The 18,144-nt window shown below is 51.2% G+C and overlaps 3 protein-coding genes across 5 annotated transcripts; 1 reads left to right on the forward strand and 2 right to left on the reverse strand.

The window, feature by feature from the left end:
- Window positions 1–5: 5 nt before the first annotated feature.
- Window positions 6–10,787, reverse strand: orc1 (origin recognition complex, subunit 1). Of its 3 annotated transcripts, XR_015119296.1 has the most exons (19): window positions 10,484–10,786; window positions 9,452–9,579; window positions 9,112–9,284; window positions 8,451–8,874; window positions 7,551–7,731; window positions 6,822–6,929; window positions 6,372–6,431; window positions 5,335–5,442; window positions 4,865–5,090; window positions 4,693–4,799; window positions 4,519–4,620; window positions 4,082–4,253; window positions 3,402–3,509; window positions 2,716–2,865; window positions 2,479–2,598; window positions 2,232–2,401; window positions 2,070–2,157; window positions 1,208–1,468; window positions 7–1,121 (listed from the first exon to the last, which is right to left on the reverse strand). XR_015119296.1 is itself a non-coding variant. In XM_086224741.1 (18 exons), the coding sequence occupies exons 1-18, from the start codon at window positions 10,576–10,578 to the stop codon at window positions 1,274–1,276; spliced, it is 2,715 nt and encodes a 904-aa protein (XP_086080867.1). In that variant the 5' UTR covers window positions 10,579–10,786; the 3' UTR covers window positions 7–1,273. The 3 variants fall into 3 exon arrangements, 2 of the variants coding, with proteins under 2 accessions (XP_086080868.1, XP_086080867.1); XM_086224741.1 differs by having other exon boundaries at window positions 7–1,468; XM_086224742.1 differs by lacking the exon at window positions 6,822–6,929 and having other exon boundaries at window positions 6–1,468; window positions 10,484–10,787.
- A 201-nt stretch (window positions 10,788–10,988) lies between these two features.
- prpf38a (pre-mRNA processing factor 38A) lies at window positions 10,989–15,411 on the forward strand. The gene is made up of 10 exons (XM_086224758.1): window positions 10,989–11,200; window positions 11,586–11,745; window positions 11,954–12,075; window positions 12,286–12,371; window positions 12,440–12,550; window positions 13,253–13,359; window positions 13,437–13,463; window positions 13,571–13,662; window positions 14,407–14,455; window positions 15,100–15,411. Exons 1-10 carry the CDS (start codon window positions 11,071–11,073, stop codon window positions 15,143–15,145), a joined length of 930 nt encoding a protein of 309 aa, XP_086080884.1. The 5' UTR covers window positions 10,989–11,070; the 3' UTR covers window positions 15,146–15,411.
- On the reverse strand, window positions 15,071–18,067 carry LOC147249377 (interferon-induced protein with tetratricopeptide repeats 5-like). Its single transcript, XM_086224752.1, has 2 exons — window positions 17,972–18,067; window positions 15,071–17,539 (listed from the first exon to the last, which is right to left on the reverse strand). The coding sequence occupies exons 1-2, from the start codon at window positions 17,977–17,979 to the stop codon at window positions 16,231–16,233; spliced, it is 1,317 nt and encodes a 438-aa protein (XP_086080878.1). The 5' UTR covers window positions 17,980–18,067; the 3' UTR covers window positions 15,071–16,230.
- Between the last annotated feature and the right edge of the window lie 77 nt (window positions 18,068–18,144).

An 18,144-nucleotide genomic window follows, 5' to 3' on the forward strand; every position in this document is an offset into this window, starting at 1 on the left:
TCTTTATGGTTTATTTATGGACAGAAAGATGCAGAAACATTCCTTCATCCTTGAACAGCAACAATTAAATCTAAAATATTGATCAACACAAACAGGAACGGTCCCAATCCCACCTGCTAGTGTGAAGGGATGAGTTACCCGGAATCAAAGAGGCTCCACCTCCTCAAACCCCCCGGTCACTTGACCACTGCAACTGGGTGCGCGCCAGTCTGAGGGGGCGGAGTACTGTGACGTCAGTCTCACCCAAAATAAATTGGACACTTCAGACGAAGGATCGAATAATTTGTCGGCCACATGACGACAGTAGGTTTCGTTTGCTGACAGCGGACAAAAACACTTTCACGTGAAGACACCTTCTGGTCTCAGGCGGGTGGGAGCCTCCACCCAGGAGGTCCTCGGTGGGCCTGGGAGCATATCCGGATCCTTCTGCCCCCAAAGATTCCTCTCGTACTTAGACCCCTTCATGACGTATGGCGCCCTGTTACGCCCCCAACCGCATGACAGTCCGTAAAGACGTCTGGGAAGTCCTCTTTATTGTGGAGAAACCACACACACACACACACACACACTCCTACAACTTAACCATTTGAGCACCCAAGGTTCCATGGCCAATGGGATTTGTTCAGGGCGTGGCTCTTGCAAATTTCCAAACTCAAAAAAAAAAGGCAGCTTTAGTTTGATATGGAGGAAGAGTTTGGTCAATGAGTTGCTGCCACCTCGTGGCGACTGCTGGAGCTGCAGCAGACAGTGAAGTTGAGAACGTGTCTGCTGCAGCTCAGAGGGAATCACACACACCATGATCCCGCCCACTTCAATCAATCAATCAATCAGGGAGCACAAGGGTAACTTGACTAAAATGCTCGGACCTTTAATCAGTAAAACCTGAAAAAACAGGAGGAATTTCATCAACAACGATTAAATCTAAACCACAAGCACCACATGGCAGTTCTATCCCACTGGGACTCCTACCAGTGACCTTTTGACCTTCACAGTTCATCCTCTGCTTTGATTGGAGGCTTGGGAGGAGCAGCACCGGCTCCAGAGGCAGATGGACTTAGACAGGAACATGATGATCCGATGCAGGAGCAGCCGTCTCCCGGCAACCGTCTACAACATAAAATCTGATTCTCGCTTCATAAAAATGTCCTTCACGGGTTTGGAATCCAGCTCAGGTGACAAACGATGTCAGCCCGGGTGAGTGTCTCACCTCCGCCGGTGGTCAAACTGACGATGTCACACCTTTCATTAGCACGCAGGAAGTTGCTCTCAGGGGTCAGTCGGCCTTCAGGGCGTAGAGCACGTCATCCTGGCTGATGTTGAGGCGGACGCGCTGCAGGACTCCCAGGCGGCTGGGCTCCAGCAGCAGTAGCCTGCAGGCTCCCAGACGCTGACACACCGCCAGGCCCTCCGACACGCCAGCGGGGCGCAGACCCTCCATCCGACACAACGCCTGGTGCTGCACGAACACCTGGCGGGGAACCGCAGAAGGTCACAAGCTTTACACGGTCAACTGAAATCAGTTTTCTTCAGTTCAAAGCTCAACTTCTCATTTTCATAAAATCTAAATTTGTTTAGTTTGTTTTCCGAGAGACGCGGAGTATCGAGATGCAAGAGTTCAGAGCCAAAGCATCTCAGCGCGTCTGGGAAGACGCGGCCAGAAGAACAGCCAATCAGCAGCCTCGAAAGTGATGCAGGTGTTGATTCCGTTAACGCAGAGAGAGAAAAATTCACAACAGCAATGAAGTTAGCGCAAGAAAATGGCAGCCAGTAAATTAAGTTTCGTTTCTCTCGGGGTTCACTGCTGGCTGGGATGTCTGTCGTGGTCCAACATGAGGCGTGAGGACCTGCCAGCGGGACACAGTTCAATCATTCTCGCTGGGTTCAGGTCACTGATGACCCCAGCGTGCACGCTCTAATGATGGAGAGAACTGAACCAGCACGCCGCCTGAAATGAAGCCGTGTGGCAGGAACACTCATCATTGTTCTCTCAACAATCACAGGCCCTGTTTGACCTTTGACCCAAGTGCAGGGCCTTATTAGGGCCTGAGCAGAGGGCGAGTCACTGTCACCTGTTGAAAGGTGGCCTCTTCCAATCCCAGCCGCCGGAACTCTGCGATGACGGCCCTCAGGAAGAGCTGCTCCTGCACCGACGCACACCTGCGCACACACACAGTCAGCTGGCGGCGGCTGATGACCGCCTCACACACTCATCAGCGTTCATTCCGTCTCACTTGATTGCCGCAATGTAGGAGGATGAAAACATCTCATTCAGCGCCTCCATCACATGACTCATTCCCACCAATCCTGAGCGGGCGGGGTCGGCGGCGGAGTGCTCACAAATTTCTGTTGCCCTGCGACAGATGTCCAAACAGCGGCGAGCGTCACCCGACAGAGCCGCCACCTGCAAGGGGAGAGTGAAATCTCTGAGTGGAGAGTGGGTGGGCGTCGCCGTGGTCAGGTGATCTGCTGGTGGCCTACCTTCCGGGACACCAGCTGCAGGGCGTCCTCCTCGAAGGCCTTGACCTTGTTCAGCCTGGACGTGATGATCTGCTGCAGCTGCTTGAAACTGTACGGCTGGAACGACATCCGGGTCAGCCCCTGCAGACACGGACACGCCGTCTCAACGCCACATTTGACCCCACAGTTTTCTGACTGTTATATTAAGGAGTTTCCACACAGAAGGAAACGGCAGCTGCTGACATAACGAGGCCTCACCAGTCTGCTCGCCACTCGGTTGATCATGATCCTCTCTGGGAGGTCCATGGTGTTGGCGATGGTGAGCACCACCAGGCGGGCGTGGCGCCGCGTCGGCCAGTCGAACAGGTTGTACATAACGTTCTGCTTCCTGGTCCACAACAGGTCCAACTGCCGGAAAACAACCACAAAACAGAAGAGTTGACCTGCTGTCGTATGATCAGGCTCCGCCCACACTGACATGCTTTCACAAGTGTCATCACCATCCACGCCAACACGTGCGTGCTGGTGTAAACAGGAAGTACAGAGTCCACGAGGTGGATCCGGTACTGAAACCACTGATGTTGTGAAGAGTCCTGGTGGGTGTGTCATGACTGATGAGACCCAATCAGGACGCAGATGTCAAGGACAGCGCCACCGTTCCTCGAAGTCTGCCTATCAACATCCAGGAGTCTCAGGCCCTTGGAACCTCACTGGTTCATTTTCTCTCCTGGTCCGGTTCAGGCGTGAAAATCGAAACACAAAACAACCGAACCAGAGTTTGTTTGTCACCGGGCCGAGACCACCTCTTCAAGAAGGTCTTGGCCCGGTGACAAACTCCAGCACCAAGGAGTTACAGCAAACCCAGGTGACTTCTGGGTCACATTCAACAATGTTGGTTCTGAAGTTCCTTCACTTCTGCAAAGGACGATAGAAACGGTTCTCACCTCATCCACCAGCAGCACCGTGGTTTCCTTCCGGGGCGCCGGGTTGCTGAACCTCTTCTCCAGCAGAGCGGCGGCGTGGTCAGCTGTGACTTTCTGACCCGTCACTTTCTGTGGAGACCAGAAACAGAAACATGACAGCTTCCTCTCAAATGTGCAGGAGCAGAACCAGGAGCAGAACCAGGAGCAGAACCAGGAGCAGAACCAGGAGCAGAACTTGGCATACCACCAGAAGATGGCTGATGAAGCACGAGTCTCATCAGGCTGAATTCAGGTGTTCTATTATCTATGAAACGTAGTTTGCCTCTGACAGGCTGTAAAGACGTGGAGACACAAACTTGGGTTTGTGGTTGGTTTGTTGCCGCGGCGATGCTGCTGGTGTCTGAGCGTCCGTGTCCCCAGAGATGAGCAGCGCTGTGTTTGTACGCTACGCCTGAACCTGAAGGGACTTCAGGCGAAGACCCTATTATGTTTGTTGTATTTGTTGTTTTTGCAATCACTCCCATGAGGTAGTTTGGTTGGAGCTATCAAACAATCGCCACTCGTAGTAACCGCCCTGATCCCTGGACACCCAGCGCCGCCACCGCCACCTGGGTGAAGTGCTGCTCAGTGGGTTTGCTGCTGGTTTTCATGACGTTTCCAGGTTCCTGCTGGCGTGAATGTTGGATCTCACGCGTCTCTACCTGCAGGATCTGGACGTAGGCCTGATGGGGGTCCGTCATCTTCATGCCATTGATCTCAATGAAGTGGAACGACGGGATTTCATCCATGTCGGCGGCGTGCTGCAGACAGCGCATCACCTCGTGGACTGTCGCCGTCTTCCCGGTCCCAGGTACACCTGAGATGTACATACACCTGCAGCAGAGACAACCACCATATTAGGCCCGCCACAGGTCAGTCACCATGGCTACAGACGGAACTGCGCAGCATCACTGGAAATGGCGTGCAAATGTTAAAACTATGATCTCATCAAGCAGACCAATATTTTTGATAATTAGCAGGTATTTTTCCACTGACAGCAGCAGGTGATCAACGCAAAAGAATGATCAGACAAAAATAAGATCAAAACAGGCAGGAGGTCTGGCCTGGCGTCCTGTTCAGAGTGGAGGTGTGGCCTCACCCCCCCGTGCCGTCGATGATCTTGCTCTCCACGAAGCTGTAAATGTCCTGGAACTCCTGCTCCCTGCAAGGCAGCGACTCCGGCACCGACGACACGTGAAGCCTGGCGGCGTGAACATGTTACTGAGACTGTTCATGAGACGTAGACAACGTGAGCACGGACGCAGACCGTCACCTGGTTCTGGCTTCCTCCAGGACGTTGGCGGGCTGTCTGGCAGGCAGCGACCTGCTAGGGATGCTGGGGGTGGCGTGACGGGGAGTCCGTGGCGTGCTGGGTGTGACCTGTGAAATGGGACAGTGAGGAGGCGAGCTTTGAGGAAGGACATCAGCAGATGAGAGTACTTTACCTTCTTGCTGGGAGTTCTGCGCGGCGTCCTGGGGGAGGACAGCGTTCTCCGCTTGGAGCGAGCGGCTGGAGCAGCTCGTCTACCTTTCTTAGCCACTACTTCCTCCTCGCTATCCACCGCTTCTTCATCATCATCATCGCTGCTCTGCAGCTCCTTCTTGGATGGCACAAACTCGTCCTCGTCGTCTCCATCTGAGTTCAGGTCGCGCTGACTGTCCAGAAGATTCCTGATGGAAAACCAGGGGGAGGTCAAAGGTCATTTGTTAGTGCTGAATTCCTCGTTGGACTCTCGGGGGGGGGGGGGGGGGTTCATATCAACTCAGTCATTGAGCGTCAGCTGAGGAGACCTGGCCTGACGCCTCATTCACTTCTTTCTTCCTATCCAAACAAAGCGTTAGGGAGCGTTTTTGTGTGCCTTGTCACATCTGATCCTGGATCAGCGGTCGAGGTCCCTACATTCCTTCTACTCACAGCTGTTTTCTGATGCGTGATGACACCAACTGAGCCGACTTCCTCTTGGAGCTCCGTGGCGTGGTGGCGGCCGGTAGCGCCGGAGAGTTCTCGTTGTCCACTTCAGCCCTGATGAAACACAGAGAAACACACTGACAATCGAGAAGCAAGGGTTCAGCTCTCAGGGTCTTTGATAACAGCTGTGATGGACTGGGCGGGGCCATGGAGCAGTGGTCCTCACTGTGGCCCCCCATCAAGAAGGCTGTGGGTGGAGCCCCGGCTGCAGCACGGGGTCTTTCTGGGTGATGGAGGGATGGATGGATGATGGAGGGATGATGGATGGAGGGATGAGTTTGACTTCTACTGTGTTTCTACCTTTGAGAGGTCAGAGGTCAGGTCACTGGCCTGCTAACAGAGTTGTTGACTTGTGACACATTCCTGCTTTTTTTCCCCCAAAAAAATTTTCTAATTAATTTTCAGGTGTGAGCATAACACCACATGAAAGCAAAAGCATCGAAGGTCATTCCCAGATTTTCCAGCTCTCAATATCGACCCCAGCTTCAGCTCCGTCACCCTCCAACTCGGTTCCATCGGGTCCCAAACGCACCAACCAGAACCCAGAAGGAGTCTCCGTGATGTCAGAGCCTCAGGTTCTGCCGAGCTGACACCGACTGCAGTGTTGGTTCACCTGTATGAGGACTACCCATGTTTTCTATAATACTAATAAATACTTGATAAGTACTTTGACTGCTTTTCCATTTGTACTACCAAGGGTTCCAGAACTTCCATGTGGTTTTAGTTTTCATGTCATTTGTTTTGATGCGTCAGTCTCTTCATTGATCAGCGTCGCTCCAAGGTTCAGCTTTGGTTCCTCACCTCCAGGCGGTACAGGACAGCGGGGGTGGGCGGGGCTCACCTCTGGCCCCCTGCATGCACTCACATTTGTGGAAAATTTCACAGAAACAATTTCATTTGGAATAAAATTCAATCGCAGTGATCAAGTGAGGATGTGATGGGATGAGCCTGTCAATCAAAGAGACGACGGAGCAGATACTTACAGGACCCCCAGTGCAGGTTCCCTCAAGGCTTTCAGCTCTTTCTTTTGAGGAGTGGTCACGCTGCATGGAGACAGGTTGAGGGGTTACCGTGGAAACAGCAGTCAACAGCTTGATAAAATCAAACACGACTGAGAACAGACGTGAGGAGACACACCCCTCCGAAGTTCACCCAGAAACCAACAAGTCACCCAACACTTCCTTGTGCTCCAGGACTCAAACTCCCAGCAGCCTCCAAGAGGTGGAGGAGACGGGGGTGAAGACACCAGACGTCCAGCTCACTGTCGGGCGGCGCGTTCGCACTGCTGCTCTCACCAATTTACCACATGGCTGGCGGTCTGCCGGCCATCGTCAGAGCAGCGGGCGCTTTGAGTTACGACCAACACCTGATTTCCAGTCAACAGCAGGCAGCAGCAGTGTGAACGCAGCCAACCAGGACACCTGTCGACTCACTTCTGCCCCCTGCTGGCACAGCTCTTCCTCGGGGTGGCAGCTCTTCTCCTGGGGGTCTGAACCATGCTGGCCAGTAACTCTGCTTCTACCCCGTCACCTTGCTGCGGACTGCGAGAGCCACCAGTGAGTGAACCAGATCATCTCCGGGTTTATCAGTTTTCACCTTAAAACAAACGGCGTGAGCGATGACACACACGGCACCGGGGTTTGGGTCGGTTCACTCATTGGTCAACACACTCAGACCAAGAGTTCCTGCTGGTCAAACAATCGCTGGTGTTCTTCAGGCGAACAGTGCTGCATTGCAGTTTTAATGAAAACAGGCAATCGAGGGAGGGGCGGCGTGGCTCAGAGGTAGAGCGGCTGTCCAGCAACTGAAGGGTCGCTGGTTCGATCCCCACTTCCCCCGGTGACCATGTCCAAGTGTCCTTGAGCAAGATACTGAACCCCTAATTGCTCCTGATGGCCCCGAGACGGACTGGTGACCCGTCCAGGGTGAACCCCGCCTCTCACCCATGTCAGCTGGGATAGGCTCCACCCCCCCCCACAACCCTTAACAGGTAAGCAGTATAGAAAATGGATGGGCAATCAAGGGGCGTGTCCAATGTGAACCAGGACACCCCTGTCCGACCCAGTCTCAGAAAGGTCTCTATGAGCATGAATCAGAAGGCCTTTGAGCCTCTATAAGACAACGTTTCCACTTAAAGGAGACGTGATGTCACTGTGACTCACCTGGCGGCGGTGTCCTGAGCGACGGGCGCTCGGTGGCTATTCATGAGGGGGGTGAGGCGGTGGGCGAGAGGCAACACCTGAGGGGGGGACGACGACAGCCTCTGGGCCAACAGCACCTCCTCGTCCAGCTCCTCGTCCAGCAGCCGCGACAGGAGGTCGTCGCTGGATTTCTCCTCCCAACCTGCAGAGACGCCGACGTTATGAAGCCGAATATTTTGCAGTGTCGTGACCTCAAGACCTTCAGGTTGTTGAGACAAGGAATTATTCAGAGACCAAATCTATGAACGTGACAGCAGCTTCGTGATGACGCGTCATTCTGAGCAGGTCTGGGGCGGTATGACATCACTTCCTTTCCTTTTCCACACAGACACACACCAGCCCAGTTCCCCTTCTGCCACCATCACCAGAGACCCGAACCACAGAGAACCAGAACCACAGAGACCAGAACCAGACTCCTATGTGAACTCTGCTTCGTTGGTGCTGTCACTAAATGTGCCAAATGTCTTAAAATGCAGAAAAAAATCTGGAAAACCAAACAAAAACTGACATTCCTGAACTGAAGGTACAAACTGAGCAGCAGTGAGACGACCCGAGGACACGGCGGCGCTGTCGCCCAACAGTGACATCATCAGGAGCTTGGCTGTATTCGCCCAGATGCAGAACATCAGTATTAAAATAAATCTACACATGAAACCGACTCCACCAAACCTGAGCTGAACGCGTCTCCTCGCTCACGGAACATTCATTCCGAACAACATTCGCTGCGAAGGATGAGTGCGATCAGATGTCATGTGACTAAACGAGCCTGAACAAACTGGATCTGAGCACAGCTCCGGCGTGCAAGATATCAGTGGCGCGAGGAAACGAAGGTTCCGCTGCCGGATGTCTGTTGGAACTCACTCAGCTCCAGTCTCTTGCGAACTCCTGGCGTTCTGGCCGTGGCGTTCCTCCTCTTGGCGCTCAGACATTTTGAGGCCGACGATTTGGTGGCTGAGTGTAGCGACTCCGCCTCCACAGTGCATGTCTTTCCCTCACTCATGGGCACCCTGCTGTACCTCACATCCACTGAAGCAGCACGCCGCATGACAGAGGGGTCCGGCGTGGGCAGGGCGCGATGGGAAGGACCTCTGGATGTGGGAATGGCTGCCGGCGGCGAGCTGGGGGGGGAAGGGGGGAAGGAGGTTTTCGGACAGAGGGGAGGAGAGAAGGCCACTGGGACAGGGTCCAACATTTTGAAGGTCTTCATGTCCCAGGACAACTTCACATACAGGACGTCTTTGTCGATGGAGTCTGGGAACGGCGCCGCTGCATCCAGATGCTTCACCTGCACGGGACAAGAGGGGAGCATTGAGGGTCGTTTGTTTTTTAGGATGCCCAGCAACACGCAGTACCACATTTGACCACCAGAGGTATCTTCCCTCATCGCCAGGTCGCCTTCCACGCAGAACCTGCTGCTGAATACTTTCAGCTGGCTTTCGCCATCGAGCTCATTTCAGACCCTCTGCGTTCAAGACGAGGGAACCGGACTGACTCTGAAAAACCATCAAGAACGCTGCCTCACCTGCACAGGTCTGAGGATGGACTCGGCGTTGACCTCGTCATCACAGCTGCGACCCTGATAGTAGAAGATCTCCTGCGGGTGTGGCGCCCTGCCCAGCAGCTTCAGCTTCCCGGGTGGAACTTCAGACATGCGAACAAACCACTGGACCAGCGCCTTCTTCTGCTTCCCGCACTCTGCAACACACAGACGGGAATCATGATGGCGACGGAAGGAAGGCCTTAATAGTTCCATCAAACGGATCTTGAAGGGCCAGAACTTTACTACATTGTGGTTTTTGAGGGTCTTAACCAGACGTGCTCTTACTTCCTGTTCCTGCTGCAGCTCATCGTCTGTGACTCACCGTCTCCAAACAGCTTGACGACCTTGGCCACGTACGGGTTGCCCTCATCCTCGCCCTCGATGAGGATGTGCTGTCCTGTGGTGATGACGGTGGTCCTGGGGAGACCCTCCACGCTGATGCTCAGAGACCTGGCACACACCACGTTTGATCAGAGCAGCGGGGGGGGGGGGGTAACCTGCGCCCGCGTTCTTGAGGGAACCGGGATGTTCCAACACACAGTTCTGATCCAGGATCAGCTGATAGTGTTTATATGATTTAGGACTGAAACGATTCATCAACTATAAAAATGTTTGATGACTGATTTTCTGTTTATTGATTAAATTAATTGATTGATTGTTGCAGTTCTCCATGGAAGCTGGAGGTGTCGCTGTTGAGAAGACTTACAAATAACCAAGTTATTGTATCCGTAATTTATTTTACAGTTTTCTGAGAAACTTTAGCGTAAAACAAAGCATTCACACAGAAAATATTCAATACAAATCAATGAAAACCCAAAATGGACGTGTCTGCAGCTCAGACCTCACGGCGTCTCCCTTGAACACGGAGCTGATTTCAGATCAGCTTACCCATTTGTAGACATTTTTGTTTGCAGCCATTTTTCTTATTTTCTTTTTTTATTTATTTTTTCACACATGTTCAACAGAAATTATTGCACTGAGAAGAACAACGTGTTGCTATTGAAAATATTATATTGAAAATATCAGTTTTTTAAGTTCTCAATTTTCTTTCTTCAAATCTCAAAGATTTCTCTCCTGTAAGTCATTTCCTACGAGCTTTTAGACTTTATAAAGTTCCCACCTTTAATATATTTGTGAATTGCTCCTAATTTAAAGTTGAGTTGGGATCGTTTTGTTCCACACTCAACTTTTCTGACATCACTGCAGTTTTTGCTTCTTTTTATTTTAAATGAACAATTACAGGAACATCAGAGCTGAACAAGAATAAAGAGACTAGACGCCATTAAAGTGTGAGACAAAGAACGAACAGCAGCAGGAACAAGAAGAGCCGGCCGGGTGGTGCCAGGCGCCTCACCCGTACTCGAAGGTTCTGAGCTTCCTGTCGTAACTCAGCGGGTCTCCCTGCCACCGGTACACCCGTCGGACTCGGAGTCGCGTTGAATATTTCATGGCCTCAGATCGGATGAACCGGAGTAAACCCACAAACTACTTTAATTCCGGATTAAAGCCGTTCGGTGCCGCTCGTCCAGGTCAGAAGATTTCTGCTAAACGAACTGTGGACACAACAATTCTTCTCCGGCAGTATTTCCCGCGAAAAATACGTCATTTCCGCTATTAGTGGCACTCCGACCAATCACGACTTCCTTCTCTTCTTCGTCTTCAGATTTTATGGCGGTGCTTATCTCCTCTATACCGCCACCAGCTGGACGACAACGCCCGTCCACGTGACCTGGTTATGGTACAGTTTAAATGAATATTTTGATTATGATACACCGTATGACGTCACTTTCTATTAATCTGAAGTAGAGAATAGAAAACTTCAATTAATAGACGTGGACGTTATTGTTCAGTGACGCGAACCGGAAGTGGTCGGTTCGTTTCCGGTGGACTGGAGGGACTCAGGTCGCTGAAGCGAGGCTCGGAGAGAACTTTCCCCTTCCGATGGCAAACAGAACCGTCAAAGATGCGAATAGTATCCACGGGACCAACCCGCAGTATCTGGTGGAGAAGATCATCCGGACGCGGATCTACGAGTCCAAGTACTGGAAGGAGGAGTGCTTCGGTCTGACCGGTGAGCAGCGCGTTAGCCTGCGAGCTCCCGGGGCCACGGACCTGGTTGCAGTGCTGCATGTTAGCAAATGTTGGGATTCTGAATCGCCTTCTGATGCTAGACGACTGGTACAATTGAGTCAGCACATTAATTCATGGGGTTGAAACGAGAAATGGCAGGTAAATCCAGTTGGAACCGGTTCTTGTGCAGACGATCACACTGCATTTATAGTATTCGAATGATCTCGTGGAGTAAACTCGGCTTGTAGCTGATTCTGCTGTGACTCGAGGTTTAAAGAACAACGTCTTCCAACAAGCTCAGACTAACGCCCCCCACCAGGCCCCCCTACTGTTGCCCTCCCCTGCAGGCTGACGACTGGTTTCTGTGTCTGTGTTCTCCTCCCCAGCTGAGCTGGTCGTAGATAAAGCCATGGAGTTGCGGTTCGTCGGGGGGGTCTATGGCGGGAACATCAAGCCCACTCCCTTCCTCTGCCTCACGCTGAAGATGCTGCAGATTCAGCCAGAGAAGGACATCATCGTGGAGTTCATCAAGAACGAGGATTTCAAGTGAGTTCCAACCGCCGGGCTCATCATGGTGCAGGGTCCGCGTCTTTGTGTTCAGCTAAATACTGCAGACATGAAGCAAAGTTTGTGAAATCCATCCCACGATGCTTCTATCAGTATGATTGTTATATCCAGTCAGGAACTGTCGAACATGGATGAGGTCATGCGTTTGTGACGTTTCTCACCTCAATGGCGCTCTGTGTCTTGTTAGGTACGTGCGTTTACTGGGAGCGATATACATGAGGCTGACCGGCACCGCCGTGGACTGCTACAAGTACCTGGAGCCGCTCTACAACGACTACAGGAAGATCAAGAGTCAGAACAGAAATGGAGGTTTGTGGCTTCCAGCTCCGTTGAGAGCAACGGCGCCAACGTCTCTTTTTCAAGTGAGAGAGTCGTTTGGCGGCGTCAATTTTCTCCATCTGATGTTGTCTTTGCTGCTTAAAACCGTCAAAAAAGAAACCAAGGAGGATCTGATTGACAGGAGGGATGGAATCCTTCACGCCTCTTCTCCTTGTCCTCTTCTCCGCTCGCTTGTTTCAGAGTTTGAGCTGATGCACGTGGACGAGTTCATCGACGAGCTTCTTCACGCCGAGAGGGTGTGTGACATCATTCTGCCTCGGCTCCAGGTACGTCCACTTCTCATATATTTACATTTACACTCGATGCGCCGGCCTTCATCTCTGATGTTTTGCAGAAGAGGCAAGTCCTGGAGGAGGCGGAGATGTTGGACCCGCGCATCAGCGCCCTGGAGGAGGACCTGGATGAGGTGGAGAGCAGCGAGGAGGAAGATGAGGAGGAAGAGAAGGTGATGTGTCCTGTTGTGGAAGCGTGAGCGGAGGGTGATGATGGTGATGATGATGGTGATGATGATGATGATGATGGTGATGATGGTGATGATGGTGATGATGGTGATGATGATGGTGGTGATGATGGTGGTGATGGTGATGATGATGATGATGATGATGATGGTGATGATGATGATGGTGATGATGATGATGATGATGGTGGTGATGGTGATGATGATTGTGGTGATGGTGGTGATGATGATGATGATGATGATGGTGGTGATGGTGATGATGATTGTGGTGATGGTGATGATGATGATGGTGATGATGATGATGATGATGATGGTGATGATGATTGTGATGATGATGGTGATGATTGTGGTGATGATGATGATGATGATGATGGTGATGATGATTGTGGTGATGGTGGTGATGATGATGATGATGGTGATGATGGTGGTGATGATGATGGTGATGATGGTGATGATGATTGTGGTGATGGTGATGATGATGATGATGGTGATGATGATGATGATTGTGGTGATGGTGATGATGATGATGATGATGGTGATGATGGTGATGATGGTGATGATGATTGTGGTGATGGTGATGATGGTGATGATGATTGTGGTGATGGTGATGATGATGATTGTGGTGATGGTGATGATGATGATGATGAGACCATTTAAATCATTTGAGTATGTTTTGTTTTTTTCCTGCAGCCGGAGAGACTCCAGACCCCTGAACCTCACAGACGTGGTTACCGTGACAACGACAGGCCACGCCGCTCCCCGTCACCTCGCTACAGACGTAGCCGCTCACCCAGACGGTCTGTCTCTTTGAATTGTTCTGTGTCCAGCAGTGTCTCCACAGCGTCTCTCTAACCCTGTGCTTGTCTTCCTGCAGGAGGAGCAGATCTCCAAAGAGGCGAAGGTCCGTCAACCCCCCCCCCACACACACACACACACAAACAAACACAAACATCAATGGCTTGATGCTAGTTTTGACTTCATATTTCTCCACCTGTCCCCTCACATCAGCCCGTCTCCACGGAGAGACCGCCATCGCAGCAAAAGCCCCCGCAGACACCGCAGCCGCTCCCGGGACCGTCGCCACCGCTCCAAGTCTCCAGGTCAGTCGTCTTTGTTTATGGAGCCTCACAGGTCACCAGGGATTATTTAAACCAGGTGGATTATTAGATTGTGTAGTGCAGTGGAGCAGCGGTCCTCCCTGTGGCCCCCCAGCAAGAAGGTTGTGGGTGGAGCCCCGGCTGCAGCACGGGGTCTTTCTGGGTGAGTCTCCATGTTCTCCCTGTTCCTGCTGGGTTCTCTCTGGTACTCCAGCTTCCTCCACAGTCCAAAGACATCAAGAGGGACCAGGTTAATCCAGACTCTAAATTGACCGTAGGCGTGGCTGGGAGAGCCAATGGTTGTCTGTCTCTATGTGTTGGCCCTGCCATGGACTGGTGACCTGTCCAGGGGGAAGGCTGCTGGGATAGGCTCCACCCCCACCACCCTCAACAGGAGGAGAGGGGGAAGATGGAGGGAGGGATGGATGATGGAGGGATGGGTCAGCTTGTTTATATTTATTTATTAATGAGCTGCTGTTGTTTATTGCTATTTTATAGTTGGGTAGACAGGTGTTTTTGAGCTGTTCTGGTGGCGTTCATGTACTAAGTTGCCATTCATCATTAATTTAGGGCTCTGCCTTCAGACCTGGACTTGTTATCAACTGATTCTCAAGTTTCGGTCTCAGAATCTGGAAGGAAAAATTAAATGCATGGGTTGCAATGTTTCCCCTCTTATGTGGGCGGAGCTTAAATCTGCACCTCTTGAACACGTTGTTAACCACAGTCCTGCTCTTGGTTGTGAACCAGGTCACCACAGAAGCCACCGACATCGCAGCCACTCAAAGACCCCAGAGAGGTGAGAGGTCACGCTTTACATCTTACTGTATGTAGCAGAACCGTTTTTTAGGAACGCCATCCTCACTCAAAAAAGACCTCAGGTCTCAGGTGTCTAAACTCTCGCGGACTCATAAGTAAATAACTCAGAACTGGGAACTCCACCATTAGATTATGACTTCCAACCTCAAAATGGCCGACAGGTACCACCAGGTATCTCCAGGTACCACCAAATATCTCCAGGTACCACCAGGTATCTCCAGGTACCACCAGGTATCTCCAGGTACCACCAGGTACCACCAGGTATCTCCAGGTACCACCAGGTATCTCCAGGTATCTCCAGGTACCTTCAGGGGCTCCAAGTTGCTTTACTGTTGCTGCCATTTTTTTGTTGTTCATGTCAAGCTGCCCCTCAGCAGGAGTTTCCAGGGAAACTTCAGGGTTTTAGGAGGTAGCAGGTTGAGTCCCAGGTCTGATTTCTCAGGAACGCAGTACAATTCCATCATTTGGTTTTACTCAAACTCTTTTTTACAAGAAACACAATCAATCACCATGACAACCGCCCATGTTTTATTTAGGAGTTTATTTTAATTTGAGTTGACATTACTACTCTTATTATTTTCTAAATTAATTGTGAATTAATAGACATTTTCGTTCACGTCACAGGAGTTCAAAAAAGAGTCACAAGAAGAGTCGAAGAGGAAACGAGTGATTTCTCTTTTCGTCTTTTCAACCCACAAACTGTCAGAGAGCTTTTTTCAGTTTTATTTTGAAATCCTCCGTTGGACCACTGAAGTCTACAAACTCCTCAAACAACCAGATGATGTGTCTGTAGAACGTTCTGTTTTTTTTGTCATTTTTATATAAAGGGTTAACTTCAGATTGTGTGAATGTGGAAGATGTTTTTCTGGGTGACGGGAATGAAATTCATGACTTGATGTTTGTCAAAGAAATAAAGTTTCATTTTGATTCCAGAGAACGAGGAAATGTTTCATGTCAACAACATAACAAAAAAAAACACACACACACAAAACCACAGGAAGTTACGCTGTTGTTGTGCTACAGTTTTACCACCATATAGAGTGTTAGTGGGCGGAGCCAGCAAAACACCACTGATGGTATAACGGGCCCGATTTATGGTGTAAAACTACCTATCAAATGTGGGCGTGTCCACAATGATATTTGATGACGTGTGGTAGAATAGATATATTTAAATTGAAATGTTCAACTTCCAGACCCAAGAGAAGAGAGACTTTTTTCCTGATGAGGTTTCTAAAAGTGTTGTACGTGTCGGGTGAGGAACGTCAACCAGGAACGACCAGCAGGTTTCAGCTCTGGTAGAAACTTTATTATTGGTGTTCATGTCAACAAGATACAGCCAGAAGACTCAACATCTCCAGCAGAGGCCAGGAACGGTGCTGGCAGGTGAACCGACAGCGGCCAGCAGCGACGTCTGGTGGCCCTAATGAGACATTACATCAACCAACAGCATGTTAACCCCTTGAAGTCAACTGGACAGGAAGTTGAGACTTCACTAAAGTTACAGCACTGCTAAGCTCCAGTTCATACAACTCGATTAGTCAGGGAGGGTTTTTACTGCAGAGACTCGTAGAGAAACAAAGAACTCAGACACACTCGAGATTGTAGAGTTCAGCCTTGTTAGTTCAAGTCAAGTGGTTTTGGAGGGGTGGAAGCAAACTAGAAGAAAAATAAGGTCTGTTTAAATGCTTTTGCTAACCAACGGTGCAGCCCGGCGCTACGGTCTCCACGGCTGAGAGGCAGCGCCGTCGAGCTCCACTACAGCTGCAGGCTGTCCAGGAACATCTGGATCTCTCTGCACATACGGTCCCTGCCTCGTTCCACAATCTTCCTCAGAGTTTGAATGCTGCTGTCCCGGAAGTAGGAGCGTACTGGTATAGCTGCTGCCTTCATGTGGTACTTGATGGACTGCTGGCTCCTTTTGCAATTATAGAATAAATATTTAGCGTAGTAGTTGTAGACCGCCACTTTCTGCTCAGGCTTCAGGTGTTGAGTGAGCAGCTCCTGGTAAATCGGGTCAGCCGTGGCCAGGCCGTGAGCAGGTGAGACGGCGTAGATGTTAGCCAGGTTGATTCTCTTGACCAGTGAGGAGTGAGGGTACAGAGCGATCACTTCCTTGTGCAGGCTGATGGCTCTGTCCAGCACGCTTTGCTCCAGCCGGGGTTCCCTCTGGAAGACGATCCTCCAGTTGTAGCAGAGGGCGGCGCACCTCTTCAGGTAGCGCTCGTCTGGATGACGTTCCAGGGCCTCCTTGGCCAAATCAAGAGCTTCATCCAAAGATCCCAAGGTTCTGTAGAGTCTCAGTACACCTTTGAAGCCGCTGTAGCTGCTGACGGGATGAGTCAGAACCTCTGCGGCCAGCTCCCGAGTTTCATCCTCGATGTTCTCTCCTCTCATATGTAGCTCTTTCAGGTACAGAACGGTGATATTCGCGTTCTCTGGATCTTGTTCCCTGGCAGTTGCAATTGTCTCAAAGATGTCTGACTCCAGTGGGTCACTCCGGTGCTTGTTGATACTCCCCAACACCACCGCGTGGCCGATGTGCCACTCCACCATGTCTGGCTGCATCTCTACGGCTTTCCTGAAGTATTCTGCAGCTGCAAGCTTGTCACCGAACTTCAGCAGGGTCGAGGCCTTCTCAGCGCACACCTCTGGGTGGAGCTCGTCTGGGGATGGAGACGGGTGTTCCCTCAGCAGGGAGCTGACCTTCAACAGGTAAGCCTGGCTCTCCTCTTTCGCTCCCAGGAGGTGGTGATGCCAAGCCAGGTTCCCATAGTTCACAATTAGCCAGGGACCCTCCTCAGTGCCGGCGTGCCGGGCCTGGCGGAAGCTCTCTGCTGCCCTGGTGAAGAAACTCAGGGCGTCTTCGTGGAGGCCCAGATGGTGGCAGATGAAGCCCTGCAGGTTGAAGATATGACCCAGCCACTGCTGCACCCCCTCAGTGCCGATGTCCTCCAGTTTGTCCCTCACAAGGAAAAGTCTAAAATGTCTGGTGTCCAGATCCCAGGTGAAGTGGCACTCCAGGTCCTCCAGTCTGGGTTCTGGAGTGGATGGATTCTGTGAAGCACTGAAGAGAAACAACGACATAAATCATGAATAAACAACAACAGCATGTTGATAGAATGGAGGAAGGGGGTGGGGGGGCAGTTAGGGAAGGGAGACATGATGGAAGGGTGTGTGTGAGGGAGGAGGGAGGCAGTGAGTCAGAGTAACCACCTCTGACGAAGGCGACTTTCAAACCGCTGTCAAAATTTAACACCTAAAGCTTCAGATGAAAAAAAGAGCTTGGCTAAAATCTCGGTGATGTCACTTCTCGACTTCAGCAGGTCAGGAGAGGAACGATCGGTTTGAGACTACAACTAAACTCACCTGTGAATGTTGTTAGACTGAGAGGAAATAGAAAAGACGGAATGAAGCGCCCGAGGAGACGATCTAGTGTTCTTGCTCTGTTCTGCAACCGAGGAGGGGGGGCGAGAGGAACCTGGGTCATGTGACTCACCTCATCATCCAGCTGCTGTAGGTCTCAGTGGTTCGTGTCCTGCTCCAGCTTCGCTCCAACTGCTGCTGAGATGCAACAGCTGATATTTCAAGCCGGGGGGGTGTGGCCTGGTCCTCCCTCAGAGGCTGTGACTTTCGTTTCTGGAGAACAGAGAGTTGCTGCTCTCATTCATT

The sequence above is a fragment of the Aulostomus chinensis genome, chromosome 14 (assembly GCF_037954235.1).
Source record: "Aulostomus chinensis isolate RoL2024-O1b breed Wild chromosome 14, RoL_Achi_v1.0, whole genome shotgun sequence".
Taxonomy (NCBI): Eukaryota; Metazoa; Chordata; class Actinopteri; order Syngnathiformes; family Aulostomidae; genus Aulostomus; species Aulostomus chinensis.